Below are 26594 nucleotides of genomic sequence, written 5' to 3' on the forward strand. Positions count from 1 at the left end.
TGCCTGACTCAAGCCAAGGTAGACAACATGCCCTGCTCTTCCCTCACCCACCTAGCCAGTAATTTCTTCAGAGGGTTCTCAGGTCGTTTAAGCCTGACTTCCCCTTTTTGCATCCATGCTGACATCAAGTGTTTTGCCACAAAGTGATTTATCCCTTTGCTAAAAGCAGTCCCTCCTTGCCTGGCACCCCACTGGTGCTAATGCCACCCTGCCTGTGAGGTCTTTTGATGACTGGCATTTATTCAAGGTACCTGCTGGGAAGGGCTGAACCTGCCCACCTTTGCTGTTCTGAGAGCAGAGGGGTCAACAGCAACCCAAGCCACATGTGCTTGCTCACACCACTTGCTGAGTGTGAGATTGATGTCTTGAGACATTCTGGGGTGCCCTGGTGAGGTAATGCCCTGCTCTGCACACCCCCCATCCCTAGAGGCTGTATCCCAGCCCTGCAGTGCTGCCAATCCCTGGCATGACACAGGCAATGTTCCAAACCTGCCCCTGGAGCCCTAACCAAGCTCCTGAGTTTCCAATTGACTGGAAACCCACCTGGGGCAAGGGCCCAGGAAGGCTAAGGAGCAGCTAAAGCTGAACTCGAGGTGAGCACAGGTCTTCTCTTGGAGTTTTTATCAGATGAAACATCTCTGGAACCCAGGAGGGGGTAGCAGTATGTGTCTTTTCTCTATCTTTTCCTGCTTTCTTCTTCCTCTAATTCCCTCTTCTTAAAATTCATTAATAATTTTAAGCGGAATGGGCTTCAAGTTTGTGGAGTTGAATGGGCCAATTCAATGCTCCAAAATAAGTGTTTTATATTGAGTGTGTGCTGCTCTAAACCTTTTGCCAAAGTTCTTTGATTTTCTAAATTTGCCAGTAAGGTCTTTTTGGTTGTTTTGACCTCTGGAGAGTATCTTGCCAGTATTTCTCCTGTGCATCAACAGAGCACATCAACAACCATCAAAGCCTTGTCAGGTGAGTTTTTTGGGCCTTACAGTGTGGGGGCCAGCCAAAAGCCAGAGCTGCTGCCTCCTTCTTCCCCAAAGGACTGATCTGTGCCAGCAGCTTTGCTCCAGGTCTGGCTTAGGCTTGCAGAACTCAGACAAGGTTGGCCAAGGTTGGGTCTGTTTCTATCCTGGGACTGCAATCAGCACCAAACAGGAGACAACACCAGCATCCATTTATTCTGTCTTTATTCACCTGGGAGAGGAGGCCAGTATTTTGTCTTGTCTTCTGCATGAGCCCTGAGAAGCCTCAGCAGTTCTGCAGGGCTTTGGTCTCTCTTACCTACACAGAATCAGGCGGTGCCAGCCCTTGGATGTGGCAAAGCTGACGTGCTGGCAGACAGGGAGAGGGATAAAAGGCTGCCTCATCAAAGAGCAAGGAGTGAGTCTGCCCCAGCAGCAGTCACTGGGGGGAGGTGTTTCCTCTCTTGTTCTCTCCAAGACCAAAGCTTGTCCCAGCTCTTACCAGGCTGGAGAACAATGCAGCGTGGTCCATTAACCTCCTAACCACAGAGCAAAACCAATGCTCTGGAAAGACTGAAAAAGCCACAGGGAGCAAGGCTAAGGGCCTCTGCTCCAACCTTTGTGGGATGCCTGTGAAATTCTGGGTTTGGTAGGACAAGTCAGTCTTAGCAGCACTGGCTGAAGGGTCTTTGCTGGCTACCATCACACCAACCCCCCTCCCCTGGCTTCCACGAGGCCTCTGCCCCACCTTGCAGGGGACCTCTCCAGGCATCCCTGAATCTGCAGTACAGCCCCACCAGGCCCCTCTGGATACGGCTATTGTAGCACCACCAGGTTAGGGGAGTCTAACTCTCACCCTGGGCAAGGGAAGGCACTGCCTAGGCAGGCCCTGGGACAACAGATGGCAGGGACAGTGTCCTCCCCCAGGACAGTGGAAGGGACACCGGACAGGAAAGAGCATGCCCTGAAAATGGAGCAGAGAACTGCTGGGCACCCAGTGTCACACTACCCAGACAGGACCTGTGAATGTCCCACATGGGGATGCAAGGCAGCCCAGGGACCTCCACACACTTCTGAGCCCTTCAGAAAGGCAGCTCAGCAGCTGCCTTTGATCAGCTATGGCCCTTCCTTTTAGAAGAGGCTGGTTGTCCCTTAACCATACCTCACAAACCCCAAAATCCCCCATAGAAGAGCAAAACCAATCCAAGTGAGGAATGAGCCACACCTCTGACCTGCAAGCCAACCTCCAGGCAGGTCAGCCCAGGGTCAACTAACAGTGCCACCAGACACAGCCACCAGCTCCAGAGGGGCTGAGGGTACCCACTGCTGCCCCACACAAGCCAGGCACTGAGACTGCTAAAAAAGCCTTGTTTATACAGCCACATACCCAGCACCACCTTCCAGGTCCTCACTGGAGTGTGTGGCAGCAGCCCCACACCTCTGGCAGGAAGGGGTGTCAGGCACAGGATGGGATGCTGTTGAAAGGCTCAGATTTAGAGCTGCAGACAGTCAGGGGAGGCACTCCACATCCTTCTCCAGCTGCCAGAGGCACTGTGCAGCACCTGCCAGCCAACACCAGGCTGCTTGGACCTGAACAGCAATGGTAGGAAGAGACAAACCCAGCACAGGTGTAACACTCAAGCTGCCAGTGCCCTTCCCCAGGATGCACACCACAGTTCTTCCTTCCTTTGGGGTGAAGATCCTGACACCAACACCTCCCAGGACCCCCTTTCCCACTGCCCCTCCCAGCAACACCGAGCCTGGCAAATTCCTTACGGCAAGTAACTTTCCGTTATTCTGCATTTACACAAAAATAGAGCAATTCTATATTTATAGAGATTTATAGCCGGTTCCGTGCTGGAGGAGCTATGGAGCAAGGCCGGGAGCTGAGGGTGGTCCGGGCTCCCGAGCGGCCGGCTGCTTCTCACTCGGCAATTCGGACATACAAAATTAAAGGCATTCGTCTCGGTCTGGTTTCTTAAATAGATAGGGGGGGACGAGTGGACAGTATGTACAGAGGGGCCTGGCCGAGCCTCGCGCCCCTGCCCGGGTCAGTGGGGCCGGCTGCTGGACTCTGAGGGCTGCCGCTGCCGCGGCGGAGTGTAGCCGTTCAGGTACCCGTTGCTCTGGCGCTTGCTGAGTCCTCCGTTCAGAATGTCCTGGATGTGCTGCACTATCAGGTTTATGGCCACTGTGAGCAAAAAGGGGGAGAGACGGTGTCAGGATGGCTGCAGGTCAGCCAGAGCCAAGGCAGGGCTGTGCTCCTGCTGGCCCTCCCACTGCTGTCCCCTCCTGTCCCCCGGGGACTGATCCCTCTGGCCCTGGAGGCAGGATGGTCAGGCTGATTCCAGCCTCCCTCTGGTATCCCTTCCCATCCCCCTGGGACAGATCCCTCTGCCCCTGGAGCCAGGATGGCCAGGCTGATTCCAGCCTCCCTCTGCTATCCCTTCCCATCCCCCTGGGACTGATCCCTCTGCCCCTGGAGGCAGGATGGTCAGGCTGATTCCAGCCTCCCTCTGCTATCCCTTCCCATCCCCCTGGGACTGATCCCTCTGCTCCTGGAGCCAGGATGGCCAGGCTGATTCCAGCCTGCCTGACCCAGCTGCACATTGCCTTTTGTGTGGGGTGAACAGAGCCAACCTCCGGGCAGGTCAGCCCAGGGTCAACTAACAGTGCCACCAGACACAGCCACCAAGCTCCAGAGGGGCTGAGGGTACCCTTGTGCTGCCCCCACACAAGCCAGGAACTGAGACTGCTAAAAAGGCCGTGTTTATATGGCCACATACCCAGCACCACCTTCCAGGTCCTTGCTGGAGGGTGTGGCAGCAGCCCCACACCTCTGGTGGGCCTGGAGGTGTTAGAGGAACACAAAGTCCCAGTCACTAATGCTCCAAGCAGGAGCAAAGGGAGCAGACTCATCTTGGCACCCCTGTGGTAGCAGCCCTCTCTCGGGTGGCAGTGGCCTGAGTCCCCCCTGTGGCAGGTCCTGCTACCTCCAACCTAACTCCAGTGCAACAGCAATAGCCAAGGCTGGCTGCCAGGGCAGAGCAGCAGGGGCTGGGTGCTTACCTTCGTTATCTGCTCCTCTGGGAATGATCACATCAGCGTATTTCTTGGTCTGGGAGGAGAGAGAGCACTGTGTTACAGGGGAAGTAGAGAGACACCGGGCTGGGGCTTTGTCCCTGCTCCCTGGGGCAGCTCCTTGCCCTCCCCAGACCCACTGGGGGGTATGTCATTGCTGATGGTACATTTTGGATGCTCTTATTTGTGTTCTGCTCTGTGTTTCTAGGGCTGTGCTTTGTGCCCTGACTCATTTTCATGAGCTCATACAGAAGCCAGTAAGAGGCACCCTAAAGAAAACCTGCAATTAAGAAGCCTCATAATCACACGACTCCAGCAGCTGATGCTCTTGGGAACATCGTTCCCCCTGAATCCAATCCAGACCTGCTCCAAGAGCAGGAGCTGGCGTGCCTGGGCACAGCCACAAGACCTGCCTGGGAAGAGGGGAGAACTCTCCACCACATCACTTGCAAAGAAGGTGTGATTCAGGACACCAGCCCTGACCCAGTTTCACCTGCAGGTGCCAGTCTCAGTTTCCTCCCGTTCGTGTCGGTTTTAGGGCTGACAGCCAAGCCCCACCAAGCCAGCTGGGGTGTGGGTGTCACCTGACACCCCCAAGTGCTTCCAGGCATATCAAAAATCACCAGGATGTGCTGGACTGTTTCAGCACTGGACCACTTGGCCCAGAGCTGCTTTAGGAGTCAAATAACAGCTACAGTGGGTGCTGAGCCTGCAGCTGCTCTACAGTTGAGCCAACACCAGGTTGGAAGTGGGAGCAGACCATGGCATAGCTGTGGATAGAAACAAGGCAGTTTTGTGCCCTCCTTGATTCACACTTCGTTCTCCTACAGACTCTTCATCAGAAGAGCCTGATGCAGCATCTGCTGCTTTGAAAAACTGTGGATTTATCTTGCTGAGGATGTGCAAGAAGAGCCTTGCAAGCTGGGCCTGCCTCTGGGGAAAAGCCTTTCTGGGCTTTGAAATTGATCCCCAGAGCCACAGTTGAGTGAGAGTGGAAAAAGAGAGGTGTGCAAGAGCCAGGAAAAGACCTTGTAGCACAGAACCAGTCCCTCTTAAGGTAAGGGGCAGAGCTGACCAGATAGACAGGCACAGGGATGCTCCTAAGGTGGCAGGCACAGTTTGATTCCTGCCTGTGGTGCTGGCCAGCAGTTCCAAGGTTTCAGGACTCTGCTGGCTCACTTCCTCCAGAATAAAAAAACCATCCCCATATAACTACCACATCTGCTTGAAAAGCCTTGAGAATGAAGGCTCCTCTCCATGAGAGCCAGGAAAGGTGTACAGCGGCTGATCCTGCAAAAGTGCTATTCCCATGCAACTCTCAAGGACTGCAGTAAATGCCCCCACACAGTCCCTGTCTGCCAGGGAGATTGGCCTCTGTTATCAGCTCCCAAAGGAGCTTCCTTTCTCCAGGCAGGCCTTGTCACCCTGGCCACTCACCAAATGCCACCTGCAAGACCACAGCCCACTGCATGGGGAGAAGGAAGAAGCTTCCCTGCTCTCCCAAGCATGAAGCCAGCAGCACTGCAGGCAGGACAGCCCAAAAGAGGAGGCAGACACAGCAAATGCTGCCTGGGGGCAGTGACCCCCATTCCCCAGCTAAATACAGCCAAGGAGCTTCCGTGCCAAGCTAAGCTGCCCAGTGGTTTGTCAGCCCTTGCACAGGGAGGGATCCCCCTGGCCATGCTGCCTTCCCCAAGGGAAGGGTGATCTCACCAGGAAGGCAGTGGCTCTGTAAACAGTCCCCATTGCACCCTGCCCTGGCCAGAGCCTGCAGAGAGGAGCAAGGCACAGAGGCTGACCTGAGCTCTGGCACAGAGAGCTGCTGCCCCAGCCCTCCCAGGGGTTCCAGCCTGCCCCGACTCACCGGCAGGCAGAACTCCTCGAAGGCAGGCTTGACAAAGGTGATGTACTGCGACAGGATCTGCTCCAGGTCCCGCCCTCGCTCGCTGATGTCTCGTAGCACTGAGGGAAGGTGTAAGGCACGGTCAGGAGCTGAGGCTCAAACCTCTCCACCCCCTTTCCCTTCAGTAAGTACAGCCTTTGGCCAGTCACCTGGCTATTTTGCCTGAGATCTCCATTCCTGGAAGCTGCTGTCCATGTGTCTGAGCACATCCCAGCCCAGCTCCATGCTTTTAACCTGTTTCCAAGTTTTCCTAGGAGCCAAGGGCTGCCTGACCTGACCAAGGGCTTTTCTTGGCCTCTGGCCCTTCCCAGCTCTGCGTGCACTTTCCAGCTGTAACCAGTGCCAGCCCAGTCCTGAGTGCTCCCAGCCTCAGCCTTTGCCTCCCTCCTTTCTCTCTGTCCTGTCTGCCTGGGCATTTTCCCAGTCATCCCAGGGCAGAGGTGCCCAAAGAACAGAAAAGCAGCGGGGCTCAGACACACACATTTAAAGCACTTTAACTCAGATCTGCAGAGCTGAGGAGAGTAAAACTCACCCACCTGCACAGCTCTGCCAGGCTCCTTGTGCTGTCCCCAGCCAAGCTGGGGGACCAGAGGCTCAGGAGGAGCTTGGGGCAGGTCAGCTCAGGAGGAAGGCCGAGGGCAGGAGAGCAAACTGGCCTCCTGTTTGTTCTGCCACTCAGGCCTTTCAGCCTGTTTGCACGAGCTGTTTGGGCCAGTGCCATCTCCAGTCTGAAGCCACTTCAGCATGGGCAAGTGCCCCAGTTCAGCAGGAATTCAATCCACAGAGAGGAGCCAAAGCAGCCCTGTGGCTGAGCAGACGGCTCTTGGCTGTCCCCAGGGGGCTGCTGGCTTTCCCCCAGCATGTGAGTGCCTGGCACTGGGTTTGGAATGAGCCTTCCCTCGTGTCCCAGGCGGAGCCAAGGCACGGCACTGCCCTGCCAGCCTCGTGCCCTGCTGGGCTGGCCCTGCCTGTGTGCTCTCGGGGCCAGGGCGCTGCTGGGCTGGCCCTGCCCCCTGGCTCTGTTTGCCCTGCCAGCAGCCTCACAGCGTGGCCTTTCACAGCCCTGCAGGGGGAAGGGATGGGAGAAAAGGCTGGCAGCAGGATGGGTGCCAGCTCCCTGCCTGCTCCAGGGACCAGGCTGCACTAGCCAGCCTCTCCAGAGAGCAGGAGCGAGCCCCAGCTTGAACCACACAGAAAAAGAGGCAGGGAAAATATAACACTTTTGTTTCCCAGGTCCTACACCTTATTTGTTGGGGTGCAGGGGCTGGTCCTGACAGGGCAAAGCTCTCCTGTCATTCTCAGGGCACACCACAGCAGGACAATCGCCCCCCACAAACACAAGTCAAACACCTGCTGTCTTGTACCTGGCCCCGAAGCAGCAGGAACCCACAGCCCAGGCTAAGACCACACTCCCTGTCCAAAGGGGTTGCTGGCAGGGGCAGGCAAATGTGCCAAGGACAGATCAGCACCCCTTTGAAGCCAGCGGGTCCAAACTCAAACTGGACCCGCAACATGCACGTGACACGGGACCTGGTTTCTTTTTTAGGGAAACTGGCCAAGCACAGGGCAGTGAGGGAGCTTAGCCAGAATTAGGTCCCTGATCCCCATGGATCCCTGTTTGAGGGACCTGGCAGACCTTGCCCCTTGCACTCTGCTAGCAGAATTTCTGGGGAGAGGTGCCGAGGTGGGGACAGCGTGAGTTCCACATATTGAACTACTGATTAACTGAGCTGTCAGCTGCACTTCCAGGAACCTCACCTCCTGCTGCTACCCAGCTGAAAACCCAGTTGCTGCAACCCTTTAGGACTTCTGGGACAGCAAGATGACTCAGGGCCACATCACAACACAGGATCCAAACTTTTGCTGCGAGTTGCCTCCAGCTGCGTTCCAGGGACATGATTATACCTTTGGCACCTCCCACACAGGCTCTCCTTTCCCAGAAATGGCAGGCAGACATACAGTAAACAGATTTGATGCTACAGTGGTCCTACCAACTGCTGATGGCAGGAAAATGGCCAGATTCCTACCAGGAGAACAATGAGCTGCAGTAACTAGGAGACAGCAGCACCTCCATCAGCAAAAGCTGCCCTTTTGCAAGTGATTGTTGGTGGGTGGGAGAAGTACAGGCCTCACAAGAAGCAGTGTGAGTACAGCAGTGACCCAAAAACTCCACAGTACACACCACCTTCTCCTGTCCTGAATGGCCACTGGGACAGATGCAGCCCAAAGTCAGGGATCAAATTAACTCAAGTGGACACTTAGGAGCTCTGTTACAGGGGTGCTCCATATAACAGATATACATAAAATTGATATATGTGTGTTATATCAAAGGTGAGGAATGAGAATGGACTGGGTAATGTGGGACCTGAGCATGATTTAAGTGGTTTGGAATAAGGGGTGGGGAATGTGCTGGTTTTGGTTGGGATAGGGTTAATTTTCTTCACAGTGGCTGGTGTGGGGCTGTGTTTTGGATGTGTGCTGAAAACAGGGTAGATAACACAGGGATGTTTTTGTTATTGCTGAGCAGTGCTTACACAGATCCAAGGCCTTTGCTGCTCCTCACCCCACCCCACGGGGGGGAGGGGACACAGCTGGGACAGCTGACCCTGACTGACCCACAGGATGTCCCTCACCATATACATGATGATATAAAGCTGGGGGAAGGAGGAGGAAGGCAAGACACTCAGAGAGATGGCGTTTGTCTTCCCACAAAACCGTTACACACGGCAGAGCCCCGCTTTCCTGGGGATGGCTGAACACCTGCCTGCCCACGGGAAGTGGTGACAAAATCCTCATTTTGCTTGCCTTGTGGCTTTTGCTTTACTTATTAAACTGTTTTTGTCTCAACCCACAAGTGTTCTCACTCTTACCCTTCTGATTCTCTCCCACCAGGGGTGGTTGAGCAGGGAGCTGCGTGGGGCTGAGTTGCTGGCTGGGGTCACACCACGAGTGTCCTACCCCATGGCTGAGTGTGGCCCTGAGCTCGTGAACAGCACAGTTTAAGGGATTTGGGCTCACATTTTGGGATCCTGCAAGTGGGACCTGCTAATACAGCTCCCTGGAACCACTGTGCTGTCACCTCCCTGGATGAGTCACGCAAGAACAGTGGGCAGGGTCAAGAGGGATTTGTGCAAAAGGAGATGTTAATCGGTGCTGATGACATCCCAGCAGCTGAGGAGGCTCTGCATGAGTCTGACAGCAGGAGGGCAGGCAAGACCAGCTCCACTGCAGAGCGGAACAGTCCCATGCACACCACAGTCCCAGACTGACGCACTGAGACGCGCTCCCCTCGTCACAGCACAGAGCTCTGGCAAGGACCGCTCCTCTAAGGGATCTTCTGCATCCCCAGGCACCCTGCAGAGCCTGTCAGAACCAGGCACGGGTAGGAATAGTCCAGACAGAAGGGAATTCTGCCCCAAGAGTCCCCCGATGGTTTTTTAGTCACCCAGGAGGTGCTGCATCAGTGACCCCACTCCTCGAGGGTGCTTAGAAATGAAGGGGATCTCGAGTCATGCAGGCCCTGCATGGGTGTCCCTCCCACAGCCAAGCCAGCAGGACACGGGGAGTCCTACAGAGGGACACTGGTTTCTAGGGCTCTTTGCCCCCAAACCATCACCCCAATGCCAGGTACCACATAAAGGCTCCACAAACCTCCCCATCTGCACCACCCACAGGGGACTCCATGGCCCAAATGCCACCCTCGGAGCACAGGCACAGCCCAGATCCTGAGTGGATCTCTCAGGCACTGCCTCCTGACTGAACTGCCTTGCCCACTGCACCCTTCCCTGCTGGCATCTGCTGACTGGCAGCAGCTGCTGCTCAGCTGCTGGCACTGGGCTGGTGCCACGGGGCCGTGTGAGGACACGGCACACTCCTCATCAAAGGAGGGATGCCAGCCAAGGCAGCAAAAATCCCACTGAATCCCAGGAGACAGGGAGCAAGGTGCTCTCCCCGCTGCCACAAGCTGCCCTGGTGACACTGTACAGTGCAGAGGAAAAGCTCCCCAGCTCTTTGAGCTTTGTGCCAGCTCCAGTTCTGCTCTGGTCACTGTCACCCGCCTCTGTGAGCAGCTGTCTGGATCAGCTAAGGGGCATTTCTGTCCCTACCTCTGCGGGACAGGCGGGTGTCTGCGTCCGTGTCCACGAAGAGCTTCATGCGGAACAGGTCCCGCACCTCCTGGCTGTAGAAGGCCAGGATGCCCTCGAAGAGCACCACGTCGGCAGGGTACACCGTCACCGTCTCCTCCTTCCTGCAGGGGAAGCACAGTCACAGCCTGCCAGGCCAGCGTGGGGAACAAAGAGAGGTGAGGGGAGAGCAGCGGTGCCCCTAAGCACTGCTCCAACCCTGGGACACCCCTGCTGCACCAGGAGGAGAGGGCAGACCTACCCCACCGCCGTGGAGGGAATCCAAGGCATACGTACGCTTCCTGGAAGGATAAACAGCAAAGCAGGAAGCACACCAGCCCCTCTCCCCCTGCCTGGGCCAGCTGCTGCTCACAAGGGTTATGTGCCAAGCCAGAAAGCCCAGGAATGCCTAAGCAGGGGAGCCTGCACGGCCAGCTCTGCTTCCCTGGGAAGCAGGCAGCACTTCCCTGACAGCACAGCGCTTTTGTGGGGAATGAGCAGAGCCACGCCATCCACACCAACAGGGCACACAAAAACAAGCTGAACACATGCAAGGGGAGTGTTACAGCAGCGAGAACTGTTGTCCTCCTCCTTTCCTGGCACTGGCAGAGTGTTTGAGGCTAGAGTTAAAGCTGCAAACACTGAGTTTATGGGGAGAGCAGGCGTGGATGGGGGAAAGAGAAGGGAGGTCATAACCCCCTGGCTCTGATGCCTGGATATTGCTGGATGGCTACACAGCTTTCCAGACCCTCAGCCCGTGCCCATATCTGCCTGGGATGCTGTAACCCGGGGCTGCAGGAGTTAGGCTGGAGGCTTAGTGCTGGCAGGTGAGGCACCCAGGCAGAGGGCAGGAGTTTGGGGAGGGCAGGGCTCGTGCGGCGCCGCGGGGCGTTAGCGCAGGCACGGCAGGAGCAGCTGTTAGACCTGGAGTGGGAGACAAAGTCATAGACGGGAATCTGGACCGTCTTCCCTTCTGTGATCTCTTTGAGCGTTTTCACGATCAGCTCGTTGTCAAAGGCATCTGAGGAGAGAGGAAACGTTACCCGAGGCAGCTTTGCAACCTCTCCCACCCGCCAGATGCTGAGCTTGGCCCAAGCCAGAGTCCTTGGCACTTGTGCTGGGGACAGACAGACACACAGACTTGGGAGGAAAGCCCTGCACCTCCCCAGGGATGAGGCAAAGCCCAGCTCTGCCAGAGCCACGGGGCTCTGTGGCTCTGCAGCAGCCTGGGATGCGGCCTGCAGAGATCAATACTGTCCTTGTGCAGCAGTGCTGACAGCCCAGGCGCAGGAAGGCATCTTCAGGGCTCCAGCCCTTGCAGAGACTGGAGCAGTGTTCCAGCACTGAGCTGCCAGACAGACAGGCCTCTGTTTGCTCAGTGCTCGCTGCCTCTGGCCATTGTCCTCGTGGGGACGAAGGGACAGCAGCTCTGGAATTTCCCCACCGAGCCCGGAGATGGCTCAAAGAGCCCCTGTTGCCGTAACAGGGCAGGGCCCTCAGTGGAAGGGTTTGCAGAGCAGCTGCACAGCTGCATCCCTCCTTGAAGGAGGGACATGGAGCTGCTGGCTCCAGGGACTCTGCCAGGCCAGATCTGTCTGGGCCTGACTCAGCTGCACCAAAAACCACTCTGTTCCTTTGCAGCCTGCTCTAGGTGAAGGGTATTGGAGCAGGATGACCTTTAAGGTCCCTTCTAACCCAAACTATTCGATAATTCTATAGTTCTATGAAAACCTTGTTCAAACTGGGGGATGTTTTTGCAGAAAGAGGAGGGTCTTAAGGAGTTTGAGGGTTTATAACCTGCTCTTTCTCATCTCAGACACTCCACCCCATTTTCTTCCCAAGAGAGATGGGTGGGGGGGACACACAGGTGGTTCCAGCCACGCTGCCAGCGATGCACCCAGCTCCACAAGAGCTTAACCAAGGCACCCATGAGGATCCAGAGCCCCAGTGTCCCTGCAGGCTCTTGGCTGCTGCAGCTGGGGCTCCCACTGCAGCCCTGTCCCCACAATGCATGGCAGAGCCCCAGCGCTGTTCTCCATTCACCTGGGTGGTCAAAGTTGAACTGGCCTTTGAGTGCTTTGGATTTCTGCTCCGAGGTGAGGACCCGGTAGAAGCTGTCCTGGCTCACGATCACCACCTGCTTCTGGCGATAGTCCACCTCGTTCTGGCCCAGCAGCTGGACGATCTTGGAGCACACTGACGACTGGGAAAGGAAGAGCAAAGGAGGCACATCAGCAGCAAGTTACACCTAAGTGGCACAGGGAGGATGTCCCCAGGTGACATCCCTGCCTCCTTGCTGCTGCACCTCCAGCCAAGAGTTTGTGTTTTTCCCCAGCCACTGAGGGAAAAGTGCTCCAGAGGCATCACCATGGTACTCCTTAGTGTGAGAGCAGCACCAAGTTTGCTGCCTGCCACCCCCTCCTCCGCCCCTATAGCCTGCCCACAGTTCCTATTCTGGGCACAAGTGGCAGCAGAAAAACAGTCAGCTCCTGCCTGGGTTCAGCCACATGCCCAGGGGCCCCAGGCACTCCAGCCTGCCAAGGAGCTCCCCTTGGGGCACCAGGGCTGAGCCTCCTCCCTGAGAAAGCAGTCTTGGCTCCCCCAGCTCTGCTCCAGTCCAGAAACCTCTGAGACTCCTCAGAGGGAGAGCAAACAAAGCCCAGGATGGGAAGACACGAGGAAGAGAGCCGTGGGACTTCATCAGGGATCTCTGCCACAGCTGCCAGGGCTGGGAGGAGCCAGCACGTCCTGGTGCCTGCTGGCACAGCGAGGCTCAGGGCACTGCGGAGTCAGCGGCTGAGGAGCCACGTGGCCCTGGCTGCCCAGCGCTGCTGGCACGGGGAGCGGGCACCTCGCACTCCACACGGAGCAGGCTGGGACAGGGTGCCTGGCACCGGCCCTGCTGGCACCAGGGCAGGCACCGCCTGCGCCATGACCCGGAGCACGGCTTGGGGGACAAATCCCACAGCCTGCTGCAGTCCCTTCTCCTCAGTCACGGGAGTCCTTGGCCACTGTGAAATGCACTGGTGGTGGCTGCATCACTGCCTGGCAGGCAGCGAGAGCCAAGGCCAGACTGGCTGGGGAGCACTCTGCTCCTGCCCCATGGCATCCACAGCAGCTGTTCCTGGTGCCAAAGGGAGCTGCTCCCACTCAGGGAATCACCCTGGCTGCCGATGCCCACCCTGGCTGCTCCTGGCCCCAGTCACCGCAAGTGCTCTGCAGAGCCCTGTGCCTTGCAAAGAGCAGCGTGCTTGCCCCAACCTGCCTACCTCAGCCTGCCAGTGGCTCTTTCCATGCTGCCACCTCCCAGATGGCTCAACCATCTGCTCCATACCTGGCTGGCAACCTCCAGCTGCAGAGCTGAAGACAGCACTGGTGAGAGGGAACAGGGAGGGGAACGCATGCCTGGCAGAGGAGGTCACCCCGGCAGGCAGAGGGCAAGGCTGTTTGCCTGAGAAGCTGGAAGATTTGACAGCATTCGTGTCTCCAGAGACCATCTCTTCCCTCCAGGCCAGGCTGACCTGACTTGGCTGTGACCACTGGGCTGTGAGTCATCCCCAGCCTGGCTGGAGAGGCTCACACACAGCTCTGCTGTGGAGAGAACTGGCTCCAGCTGACCCACAGCAGTCCGGGCAGCCCTGGGCACCAGTTTGGGTTTGGGGTCAGGGATGAGCATCCCACCTTCTCCTCCTGCCTTCCCCAGCAGGCAGGTCATGCTTCCCAAGCCACGCTGGCAGCCCTGCCCTGCAGCAAGCTGCTCTCACCCAGAACAAAGCCCTGCAAGTCCGTGCCAGCCATTTGCCCTTCCGCACACAAATCAGAGCCCGCTCTCCCTTTCCTCTGTTTTCCCACTCCCCAAACCCTTCCCTGGCCTGCCTCAGCCCTACTGCTTACCCAGCTGTATCCTATAGGTTTTGCAAACCCAGGGTGTGTTCAGTGCCTCTCTTGCACTTTTCCTGCCCACTCACTCCCCCAGACAGCACTGCTTGCCCGTGCAGCAGCGGGACACAGCACAGCAGGGTTCAGCCTTGGCTGCAGCTGCCGAGGACACCAAACTTCCCAGGCCCTTTGCCATCAGGAATAAACCACCTTTCAGCACAGCCACACAGACAGATCCACAGGTTCCGTGTGGATCTGCACCAGAAACTGCTTTCCCCAGCCCAGGGGAAGGAGCAGGACTTCCTTCCTTTGAATCAGTGAAAGCAACACACAGATTTGCATTCACTCTCTCCTCTTGGACCTCAGCATGTGTATTGGCAATAAAATCATTTGAGACAAATGGTGCCAGTCTTCCTTCTGCCTTATGCACACTAATCTCTGGTCTACAGATTCCAGAAGGTGGAGAAGAGCCTCCACCAGCTCTGAAAATCCCACTCTAGCTCCATACCTCACGATTTAAGACACCTGATAGTGAGAAAAGCCCAAGGAGAAAGTACCCCAAAGCAGCTGGAGACAGGGACACGTCCTCCCTCCAGGTATCCAGACCAGGAACAGATTTTATCCCAGCTGCATTTGCCATCCAGGCTCTGGGGTGGATGGCGCCTCTTGGAAAAAGCAGCCTGGCAGACACAGCAGACCCTTCCCTTTTCCCTGGTGGGCTCTGGAGAGTTGGCAGAAGTGGTGGAGAAGGACAACCACAAGGACATCCTGCTCCCAGAACCGAGCTCAGTTTCAGCATCCCACACTGCCTGGGTGAGCAGGGATGTCATCTCCTGGCTCTGGGAAGAGGCACACTTGTCACCTTGGTCCTGCAGGTGTGGGCCAGGGCATGTTCAGCTTGCCTTAGTGCATTCCAGGGCTGTGTTCAGCTTGTCTTAGTAGGGCAGTGAAGTCCAAGAGAAGGTTTTTCCTTTTCTATCATTTGTGATGGAACAACAATGTCTCATGAGGGGCAGTCCCTGATGCCAGTCTGAATAACTCCCACAGCTGGACATGTAGTTTTTCCCCTTGGCTGATAAACACCCACTGTTAAGGAGGAAGAAAAACCAGAAACACACAGCTTGGAAACTCCCCTACACAACGGGAACAGAAACTCCCAGCCTCAGGAAGTGTCCCCTCAAATAAATTACATATTCCCTGCTTAAATCCTTTCTCCCAAAGCAGCACAGCATACATGTGTGGCTGTGAAGAGATCCATTAATAACTGGAAATTAGCAGAGCCAGGTTTTGGTGAGCCCCACAGATGCCCAGCAAGAGCAAGGAGAGAGCATGACTCCAAAGTCCTGTGCCAGCTGCAGCAGTCTGGATGCAGGGGACACATGCTGACAACGTGCACTTAGCACCCACTTGAAGGGGCAGCCTGGGCTCAGATTCCTTCTTTTGCCAATTCCCAACGGCTTCTCCCAGGGAAGAGGACAATTGGTTCTTCTGCAAGAAGCCCAGGAGTGCAGAGGGTGACTTGAAAAAGGTGACTTGATCCCAGCACACAAGCTGGAAGGTTTGAAGCCCCTCTCTAGCTATGCTTTACATGACACAACTCATCTGGAGGAAGGGGAGAGCTTTGCCAGAGCTCCTTGTCTCTGCTCAGCCCCTTCCCCATACCCACCTCACGCACACAGACCTTGCCACAAGCCAAAGCCAACGCTGATGGTGATTCAGCCGCAGCCAACTCCCAGCAACAGGATGCTTTCTCGAGCACAAGCCTTCCCCTCCTCCAGAACTTGGTTAAAACTAAATATAACCAGGACCCAGCAGCCTCTGAGCCTCCGTGGTTGCCAAGCAGACCTTTCCCATGGTGGCCAGGGGAACTGAGGCAGGACTTTCCAAGCAGTCAGGGAGGGAGCTGGCTCCTGCCATCACTCATGATTTCCCACACGCTGCAGCCAGGGGAACTCAGCTCCAGGTCGGAGCAAACCCCCGGAGCTGCACTCCCCCAGGCTTTGTGCTCGAGCTGCTCCCTGGGAAAGCTGTGCAAACCAACCCACACCTCCCAGCTCGTGGGGAGGAAGGTATCAGCCCTGTGAGAGCTCCAAGAGGTTATTCCTGAGCAGAAGCAGCTGCAGCTCCCCTTGCAGGACTCCTCCCCTGAACCAAGCACACAGACAGCCAGTGTTCAAGGAAGAAGTACAGCTTTATTCTGCTGCAAAGGGAAGATGCAGAGGGCACCTGGGGAAGAAATCCAACATATTTTCCCAAAAGGAGATGGTACACAGGGGAAGAAACTCAACAGATGGGTGTTTGGAGGCGCACCCCTGACATTTATTTGGAATATATTAATTACATATTTAATTCACATTCACTCGTGGCCTATAGCCAGCTGCTCAAATATTCTTCAGGACTTGACTAATTCCCTGACATTATTATGCAGATTATCCAGCAATCCCTCTTGGGTAGCTCTGATCAGTGAATTATGACTTCCAATTCAGACAGTGAATTACAACTTCCGACAGGTATTAAGGAGAAAGCTGATGGACAGTGCCACAGTCACCCACCAGGAACCATCACGAGAAGGGGCCTGGACACAGCTGCTGCCTCCAGGCCTGTGCTGGGCTAGCAGGAACTCCTGAGCCTTGTGCAGGTGGATATGCTAAAACCCACACACTGAGAGCAGTCTGCCCATCCCCAAGGAACCCAGCACTGCAGAGGGATGTTCAAGATCCCATGCCAGCTGCAGGGAGGACCTCCCGTTTTCCCAGGGACTCTAGATGAGACACCCAGCAGAAGTGACTTAGCCAGATCAAGTGATTCCAGCCCTAAAGAAACACTGAAGCTGCCAGATCCCTCAGGAGGAGGAAGAGGATTGTGACAAAAGCGTAGAAAGAGAGGCACAGCCTCCTGCCACCACTGCAGGCTGCTCGCCCTGAGCCAAGCTGCTGCTCATGGAGGAGTCTTCACCAACAGAGCAATGCCCTTGGCCCACAGCACAACCAGGAGCAAGGACAGACTGCAGCAGTCACATCCCAGCAGGGAGAGGAGCGCAGAGGTTATCTCCAGGGACTGCACTGCCATAACGCCCTTCCTGTAGGATCTGATTGTGAGCTGGCTTGGCAGGAGCTAGCGATGGCTCTGCGTCTGCAGCAGCCTGGTTGGGGTGTCCTCATCACACCTCTGTGGATAAAACAGTCCCCAGTTTCGTGCTCTGACAGGGTTTTCCCTCAGATCAAACAAAGAACCACTGGAATTATTTGTACAATTCCTCTGCTGTCCTCTACAGCATATTGCCCTTATCTCCAGCAGCACAGGAGTTACAGATGTTGGTCTCTTCCTGAAGGTTATGGTAATTATAAAGTACCAGGAAGTGCTTGGACTGGGATGACACACAGAACAGACAGCAAACTGGGAAGGGTCCCAGAGCATCTATCAAATGCCTGTGACTGCAGACAGCCAGTTCATGACCCACACCATCCTCTCCAGCCCTAATGGGAGCACATACATGTGGCAGCACTAGGACTGGAAACTTGCTATTCTTGAACCAAAAGCCTGGGCCTCCACCCAGAGCACCCCCAGGCAGGTTCACCATCCTGCCTTTCCCTTTGTGAGCCACAGGCCAACCAGAGCAGGAGTGGGATAGGCAGGTTTCTATTCACTCACCCTGGGACACTGTGCATGTGATCAGCAATCCCGGGCTGGAGCATAAACAGGCACACACAGAGGCTCCAAACACAGATTACATGCAGGGAGGAAAACAAACCCTCTGACACAATCCCTCCCAATCCTCTGGTTTTAGGCACAGGATATTTTTCACGAGCCCCTGCTGCAAACTCCATAGCCCAGAGCTGGCTGAGCCCACGGGACTGTGGTAAGCAGGCTCCATAATGAGCACGTATTCCATCAGTAACAGGAAAGGGCTGACCCATCAAAACGTCCTGTGGATCAGTCTGATCAGGGCTGGCACAGAACAACGTTCTACTAGAAAGTTTGATGAGTCTCTAGCACACGTTGACACCAGTGTTTAACTAGTCAGACCTTGTGATGCAGGGCTCCTGCCAGCCACAAACGAACGTCACCAGGAAATGGTGCTGAACCGGCACAGGGCTGCTGCAATTCCTGCTAGTCCCCCTCCCATGGGGAAGTCATTCCCGGATCTCCCCTGGGCTTCTTTGACTGCCATCCAAGTGGTGACATTGTGGCAGTGACCCCCAGGCTGCTGTGGGGACCTCAGCCCTTGCTGTGGCAGAGGACTGAGCTGTCACAACAGAGGCAGAGATGGAACTGCCCCACACAGCTCACACCACTCCTTCCCTGGGGCCAGCGCTGGCTGTCCCACCCCGGTGGGCAATGCCAGCCCCCTGGCTGGCTCCTCTTCCAGCCTCAGCCAGCCTTCCCAGTGCTCAAAGTGCCCAGTGGAGGAAGTGAGGAGCACACCTGGCTGAACACGGGCTGCAATCTTGGTGCTCTGCAGGCTGGAAACTCTGAGGCTACATGTTCAAACAGACATTGGGAACTCGATGTGCTAACTCAAGACCCAAATGATGTAACTACAGGGCTGCAGTGGCACCCATACTCAGCCCTCACTATAATTTGAGCGATGAGCAGCCAACCAAAGCAAGCAGCCCTTTACAAATCTGTTTTCTTACAAGCTTCTGTTGGAAGGCAGCAATCAGCACCTCACCTCACGTGGGGACAACAATTAATGCTTCAGCCTGAGCTCTAAGAGCTCTCCCCACCCCTGCAGCCACCCCAGCACCAGATGCCACCGCTGCTGCTGGGAGCAAGCTGCTCCAGGCAGAGCTGCCAGGTCCCAGCAGCTAAGCTGAAGTGAGGACACAGAAAGAGCTCAAGGAGGTATCCCAACAGCTCCCAGCTCATCTCAGCAGGCAGTTTGCTGAACTTTCCTCCAGCCCGCAGCCTGGCTGCCTGCCTCGTATGCTGCAGAGTCCTCGGTAGTCAGGGATCTCTTGCAGGAGCAAGGGAAGAAGCTGTTAGCACAAAGGCCACGGATGTAAGAGGGAAACAAGAACTCTAGCAGAACACTTGAGAACAGAGAGGGTGAAAGAAAATGAGACAACCAGCCTTGGGAATCTCTCTGAGGGAATGAGGCAGTTGCAGTCCTCTTCACGTTTGACACAGGATGGGGGTCTTAATGCCAAGCCATCTCCCACCCCAGGAATGCGCAGCACGCTTTGTCCAGACTGCACCGTGCTTGGATTTCAGGGGACAGCTCTTTTTTTTTTGTGAAGAGCCTGTCCCAAAACAGCCACTGTGCAACTTGCACTGCCCTCACAGATGCTGTGGCATCCCAGACTGCCAGGAGCTCTGCAGCTCCCCAGTTTTGCTCCCAATACAGCCCAGCTTTCATTCCAGAGCCAAACCCCAGGAAAGCTCTCAAGGTTCTACCCCTATTTGAGCAGACAAAGTTGCTCAAGCCTCTTTTGCTCACTAGGGAAGGGTACTCAGCCTTTGAACTTGAGCTCTCACAGATTTAAGGAACACCAGCCAAACAATCCCCAGCTCTTTGGGAAGGCTGGCCACTTCCAACACCAGCCTCCCCAGGGCACCACACCACATAAGTCATGGCAAGCTACAAAACCCAATCCCATCCTTCCACAGCCTGACCGTGCTGCTACACCAAGAGGGATGGAGGGGACTGTGGAGCCCATTCTCCCCATGTCAGACCCAAAAGCAGCAGTGGGAGGAGCTGCAGGGGGCCTTGGAAGGCAATTTCCCTCGGTTATCTTTGGGCTAGTGTGCTGCCAAAGGGGTGTGTTGCGACAACAACCCCCAATTGGTGCCAGGGCGACTCGGATGGATGTGTCGCTTTCCCAGTGGGAAAGGTGCCTGCTTCGCTTTCCTGCTAGCACTCACTTTTCACCCAGAGCCAGCACATCAGCACGGCAGCCCCTGGGCTGGATTGTGGCTGCAGGCAAGCCCTTAGCTAAACAAACCACATCAGCCCCACCGCTCCTGCAGCGCGCTGCAGCGCCCAGCACTGCCGGGCACAGGGCACTGTCACCACACAGGTGAGGGACACAGGTGGGGGACAGCCCCCACATCCCTGCCTTGCAGCCCCACCAAAGGTGAATCTGAGGGGCTGTGGGGACAAGTCCCAGGTCCCTTTTTCCTGTTGTTTGGGGGTTTTTGCCAGCATATTTCTTGCAGCGATCTGCTGGATTCCCTTCCATGGGCAACACCACACAGAGGTTTTCAGCAGTCACTGGAGGGGGGGAAATCAAAGCTGAGAGACAGGAAAAGCCAGTTAGTACATCTCCCTTGCTAGAAAGGACATTTCCCTATTTTTTTCCTAAGGCAGCCTGCTGCTCTTGAGCATTTTCACTTTGAAGTTGAGCACCACTGTGGTGCATTGTACTGTAATCGCTGCTTTTACCTTGTGGGCCTGAGACACAGTGTTCAGAGACATAACAGTTCAGCAGCGCCAGACACGATGTTATTGGGACAACTACAGAGAGGCAGACCCACGCATCAGAGAACAGACAAACCCAGCGTGTTTGAGTCACCAGGAGCTGTACTGCAAGAACAATCCAGCTTTGGTTCCCACCGGAGGAGATTGCATCCTCCCTCCCCTGTTATAGCTGGATTTTTCTCCCTTGCAGCAGCAACAGCAGTCCAAGAATCAATAAGGCACTCAGAGACACGTGCTTAAAACACCGGGCTGAGGTGCAGCAGTTGGGTTATCCCTTCAAGAGAAAGAGGAATCTCCCTCCAAACACGGATCAACCCAGAGATCTAAGGCTCATCCTTCTCCTGTGCCATCCCACATTCAGTTTCCTCAGCAAGAAATATTTCACAGGTATAGCTACTTCCAAATCTATTCATCCTTTCCAAAACCCAGGCATAACGTGCTGCCCTGCATAGGAGCTGATGAGCTGTGGAGCTGCTTTTATTACTCTTAAATAAGAAGGAAAAAAAGGAAGCAATTTTCTTTTCCTATTAAGAAAGAAAGTGACCTAGCGAGGTTAAACAAATTCAGAGAGACACATTGTATGAAACCACGAAAATAAAAGGCTGCGAAGCCGCCAGGCTGCCCTGCGCTGCAGTTTGGGTGTAGCAGCCTGGGGAACACCCGCATTGCCCCGGCGGGCGGCTGCCCCGTCCCCGCAGCCCTCGGCCCGCTCCGCTCCCACCTGCCGCTGCCAAGGGCCAGCCCCTCCCGGCACGGCAGCCAGGAGGTCGTTCTGCCGCTGTGAGTCAGCATTTGCTGCAGAATTCCCGCTCCCGCTACCCGAAAGTTGGGCACAGAAGGGCACCCCCATGCACGACCGACACCATTGGGGGCGGGGGAGGAGGGGGAATTAAAAAATTGCATCGCCCCCGGGGTGCTTTGCAACCCCAGGGCAGCCCCTGGGGTCGGTGCAGGTGAAGGGGAACGGGGGGAGCGCTGACCACAGCCACAGGAAAGATTCTGAAGGGGAGATGCCGCCTCTGCCCCGGCCGAGCGGGGGCCACCCTTGTTCCGCGCGGCCCCCAGCTCTGCCCGCTGTCCCCCTCTCCCCGGTGACACAGAGGGACACAGGCTCCCGGCCGGAGAAAAGGAGCGAGTAAATCCCACAGCCACCCCGCACCCCCCTCCACGTGTCCGCGGGGCTCCGTCCGCCGCCCGGGCAGAGGCCTCGGCGGCCGCGCTCCCTCCGCCGGCTCATCGTTCCCCGGGCAGCCGGCGAGCCCGCCCGGCTCCACCCGCAGCCCCGGCCCCATCCGCATCCCCGGCGCCCGCCCCGAGCCGCGGCCGGGCCGCGGAGCAGCGCACGTGGCGGGGCGGCCGCTCGGACCCGCCGCGCTGCCATGTGGCCGCCGCGCCCGGCGTGCGGGGCCGCCCCGCGGAGCTGCCCCGGCCCCGGCGGGGCTCCGCCGCCCGCACCTTGCCGCTGGCCGTGCCGCCGCTGACCCCGATGAGGAAGGGCTCGCCGCCGCTGGGCTGCCCCTGCTCCTCCAGCCGCTGCTCGCTGTCCCCCGCCATCCTCCCCGGCTCGCCGCCGCGCCTCCTCCGCCTTCGCTCGCCGTGCGGGGCTGGATTTATCTGATGAGTCAAGGGCCTTCCTCCCCGCCTGGTTCACATCCCCGGCGCTGCGGCTCCTTGCCAGGTGCTGCCGCAGCTGCACATGCTCCGGCCCAGCCCGCCGGCGGGCGGCACTGCGGCCGCATGGGCCCGCACCGCGCCGCCGCCCTCCCGCCCGCTGCCCGCGGACAAAGACGCTGCGGCCGCGCCGGGCGGGACCCCGCGCTGCCCCCGCAGCAGCTCCCTTCGCCTCTCCCTTCGCCTCTCCGGCCGCTCCGCTCCATCCCACACAGCGCTGGGACCGCACCGCCGTGGGCCCCCGCAGAACCTCCATTATTTATCCCCCACGCTGGCCAAGGAGGCCAAGGGCATCCTGGCTTGGGTCAGCAATAGTGTGATCCTGATAGTGTGGCCAGCAGGACCAGGGCAGTGACCGTCCCCGTCGCTGGTGAGGCCACATCTTGAAAACTGGATTCAGTTTTGGGCCCCTCACGACAAGAAAGACATTGAGGGGCTGGAGCGTGTGCAAGGAAGAGGACAGAGCTGGGAAAGGGTCTGGACCATGAGGCTGGGGGGCTCAGCCTGGAGAAAAGGAGGCTCAGGGGAGCTTCATTACACCTGAAAGGAGGTTGTGGCCTGGTGAAAGTTGGCCTTTTTCCCCCATGTAACAAGAGATGGGACAAGAGGAAATACCCTCAGCTTATTCCAAGGTTTGGGTGGGTACATTGGCTATTTAGGAAAAATTTCTCCACCCAGAGGGTGGTCAGGCGTTGGAACAGACTACCCAGAGAAATGGTGGAATCACCATTCCTGGAAATGTTCAAGAACCATGCAGATGTGGCACTTGGGGACACTGTTCTAGGTGAACAGTGCTGGGTCAATGGTTGGACTTGGTGATCTTGGAGATCTTTCCCAACCATAAGGACTCTGTGATTTTCCCATCCCACCTGGGCCCTGGTCCTGCAAGCACTCATAAATTATTATTAACAACCCAAATCCAGGGATAAAAATTATGCTGATGTCTCTGGCAAATGGGATCTGTCTGGGAAGAGCACTCTGGAGGCCAGGATTCCAAGTCAAAATGACCTCAACAAAATGGAAAAAGGATTGGCGATATGTAGGGTGCAAGCCCACGCAGACAGATGCGATAATGATCTGTGGCAATGTGAGATAGGGACCTGCTGGCTAGCCAGGCCCTTTACAGATAAAGATCTGGACTGGATCAAAGAGTCAATTGGTGATGCCGCTGTGAAAAAGGCAAACATCCCATTGGGGCAGACAAACATCCACAGGTATTGTGTTTTGGGAAAGGAGAGGCCTGGTGGAGACACTCCAGTGGGTATTTGGGAACAGCCCAGGGTCTGGCTTTGTAGGACTGCAGGACCCATCTGTGTTTAGTCAGGGGAAAGTCTCTGCTGGGCTGTAAGGCTGTGGGGACACGATAACCCTTTCCAAATACATGAAAGGCTGCCACAAACAGAAAGGGAATACATTTCTTTTAAAACAAAATGTTGCCAGCTCAACACTGTAACAAGGACAATTCAGGGACATTTTCTAGGGTTGAAAATGGTTAAATCCTAGAAAAGGTTGTTTAAGGAGAGTAAGGACTCTCCACTTTTAAATATGAAGATTTAAGAAAAATAACAAAACCCCCAGTAGACAGGCTCCTGTATGGGAAGTGTTTAGTAGTGCTGATCCTGTTTTGGGGCAGGAGCCAACCCAAGCAATGCCCCAAGGTTGCTGCCAGCCCTGTTCAGAGAGGATCAGAACTCTCACTGAGGTTCCTGAATTCCCACTTCAACACAGCAAACCAGGTGTGGAGGTGTTTGCCTGACAGGTCCCATGTCCCAGCCCTCATCACGCAGGATGTGAGAGAGGATGTCCCAGGAAGCCCTGACCCCTCTGCCCACTGCTCCCAATTCCTCTGCAGCAATGCCATGGGAGAATGGCACTGCCTGCAGCCACTGCCAGGGAAGGAAGTGCTATATATGGCTGAGAACTTCCTGCAGGGATGAATTCCCGTGGATTCCCATGGCCCCATGCCAGTTTCCAAGTGCTGACCATGGGCACGGCTCCTGCACACCCCACTGGGACCCAGGAGCTATTCACAGCTCTTCTTCTGGCTCCAACACTGCCACAGCTGTGTGGATGGCAACACCCCCTCAGGACAGGGAGAGCTCCAGGTTACTGGGTTCTCCTCGTGCCTGCCCTCACTGCTGCCCTGCTTGGGGACAGTCCAAACCCTCTGTTGTGCTGCACCTGTTTCAGGCTGTGCCGCCTGTCTCGAGCCTCTCTGTAGGATGCTCATCATGGCATTTCACCTCCAGGTCCCCTTCTTGCTGGACATGTGGCAGGAGCTGACACATCTGCAGAGGGAAGGAGAGGTAAATGGCTCCTGATGGGCCCTGGAGGGGTTTGAACTAAGGATATCCAAGGCTTATTCATACAGAACACCAGGAGAACTTGCAAAGGTCAGGTTAATGGCTCTTTCAAAACCAGGCCAGGGCTGTGAACTAGAAGTGAACCAAATCCAAGTCCCAGTTAGTTTTAGATGGCACCTTTCCTCAAAACAGAGAATTTTACACAGCCTTTTACTGGCTGCTGGTCACTAACACACTGCGCAAAGCAACTGAACCTTCTGTTCAGTTTAAGTTTGCAGATTCAGTGTATGAAACCTACTGGGATTGTCTCTCTAATCTGGTTTCAAGGTTGCCTCCATAAATATTACCACTTCTATATCTAGAGTGTTTGTAGACTACCCCAGCCCCTGACTCATGTAACCAGAGGTATTATGCAAATGCCTTCCTTTTTCTCACATCCCAGGCTGGTAGATCAAATCAGACTGCACCCAGCTCTCATCTGTCCTTCACACGTTGATCAAAGCACAGAATGCTGTTTTGAAAAGGAAATGCCATTGAGGGTAATATGCTGTGTGTTGTCTGAAAAAATGATCTGCTGATAAGGATCCCGGTGTGATTCAAAGTGACAGGATGAAATGACAAAGAGCCCGTTGTCACCTCTACCTCCAGTTCAAAGCAGGAGCACTGCAGAGGATAGAGGTTCATGTCACTGACCATCTCCTCCTGGCCTGCATCTGCCAAAAAAACCCATTCAGTATCAATAAGTGATACCATGTGAATCATTTCCCACAGCAGCATAAGAAAAACTATTTCAAAATACTGCTTTGATGGATGCTGATATATCTCATAGCCAGGGAAATCTAAAGACAGGGAGAGAGGGTGGAAGATGGCATACAGCACAGGGAACTGCATGAGGTGGCACAAAATAATACAGAATCACAGAATGCATTGGGTTGGAAGGGCCCTTAAAGCTCATCTCATTCAAAGCCTCATACCATGGGCAGGGCACCTTCCTCTATCCCAGGTTGCTCCAAGCCCTGTCCAGCCTGGCCTTGGCACTTCCAGGGATGGAGCAGCCATCTGGGCAACCTCTGCCAGGGCCTCCCCACCCTCACAGGGAAGAATTTTTCTGTCTGTCACAAGTCCTGCCACATCACCGGCCGTCAACATCTCGCTGCTGCTGTCCCCAAACTGAAACACCCGCCCTCAGTTTCGTCCCTGTCTCCCCGTGGCTCTGAGCCCCGTTTTGCTGACACGCAGTTCTGCTCTGCCCTGATGTTGCAGGAAGTTCCCCGTGCTGCTGGGACTTTTCCTGCGGTGTGTGGCTGCACCTCTCAGTGACGTCCAGCTCTGTCACCTGCACACACGTGGCTCTCTGGTTTCCTCATGTGCCTGCCCCAGGCTCGGGGAGCTTGTTTGCTCTCTGCCCTCACACCCTCACTCGCTGCTTGCGCTGTTTTCTCGGAGCTGCAGTTCCTCAGCCTCTGTCTGCACGGTGTGTTTAATTTCAGGGCGGTAGGTTTGCTCCTTTCCCTGTTTTTCGCTCAACTCTGCCCGTGTAATCCCACAGTGCACCAGCAAACTCCTCTGTTACGTAAGGACGGGCACAAACCTGCCCTTCCCTGCCTGTCCTCTTTCCTTTTCTGGGTTTGTGCTTTCTAGGTCTCCTCAGCCTATCACAACCCGTGGATTTGGTCTAGTTCTGCTGCTGTAGGCGTAATGGCTGGAGCCTCAATAAAAGCCAACCTGCCTGCCAAACCCTTGCCATTATTGCACTGCCCTCGTTAATGCACTTCATAGTCCCATCCCTCCATGAATATTTTACACACACGAGCAGGGGGAGATTTAATTCCCCGTGAATCACAGAATGCTGTACTCCACTGCTGGCTGTACAAGGAGCGTGCAGGACAGCAACAGCTCCTGGTAAACTGCAGACAGCAATATCCCTAAATATTTGATCGCAGAAAGTGTCTCCTGGTGAGATGCACTAGCAGGGTATTCACAGAATCAGAATCCTAGAACGGTTTGTGTTGAAAGGTGCATTAAAGATCATCTCCTTCCACCCCCTGCCACGGGCAGGGACACCTTCCACTAGACAGCTCCTCCAAAACCTGCCCAAGTCAGTCTCGAACACTTCCATTCACACCACCGGCAAATTCACCCAGGGCAGTTGTCGAAACCAGGAAGGCTTCTCCAAACCAACCTTTTTTGCGAGCATCTTGTGCATCTTCCCTGGCAAGCGGGTTCAGGCGAGGGGCAGGGAGGGCAGACACCCAC

At 55.8% G+C, this 26594-nt stretch overlaps 1 protein-coding gene across 1 annotated transcript; it reads right to left on the reverse strand.

Moving 5' to 3' along the window:
• Positions 1-2758: 2758 nt before the first annotated feature.
• On the reverse strand, positions 2759-22070 carry UCK2 (uridine-cytidine kinase 2). Its single transcript, XM_063406629.1, has 7 exons — positions 21820-22070; positions 12108-12267; positions 10989-11085; positions 10047-10189; positions 5902-5999; positions 4026-4074; positions 2759-3147 (listed from the first exon to the last, which is right to left on the reverse strand). The coding sequence occupies exons 1-7, from the start codon at positions 21916-21918 to the stop codon at positions 3008-3010; spliced, it is 786 nt and encodes a 261-aa protein (XP_063262699.1). The 5' UTR covers positions 21919-22070; the 3' UTR covers positions 2759-3007.
• Between the last annotated feature and the right edge of the window lie 4524 nt (positions 22071-26594).

The sequence above is a fragment of the Prinia subflava genome, chromosome 10, assembly GCF_021018805.1.
Source record: "Prinia subflava isolate CZ2003 ecotype Zambia chromosome 10, Cam_Psub_1.2, whole genome shotgun sequence".
In the NCBI taxonomy this organism is placed as follows: domain Eukaryota; kingdom Metazoa; phylum Chordata; class Aves; order Passeriformes; family Cisticolidae; genus Prinia; species Prinia subflava.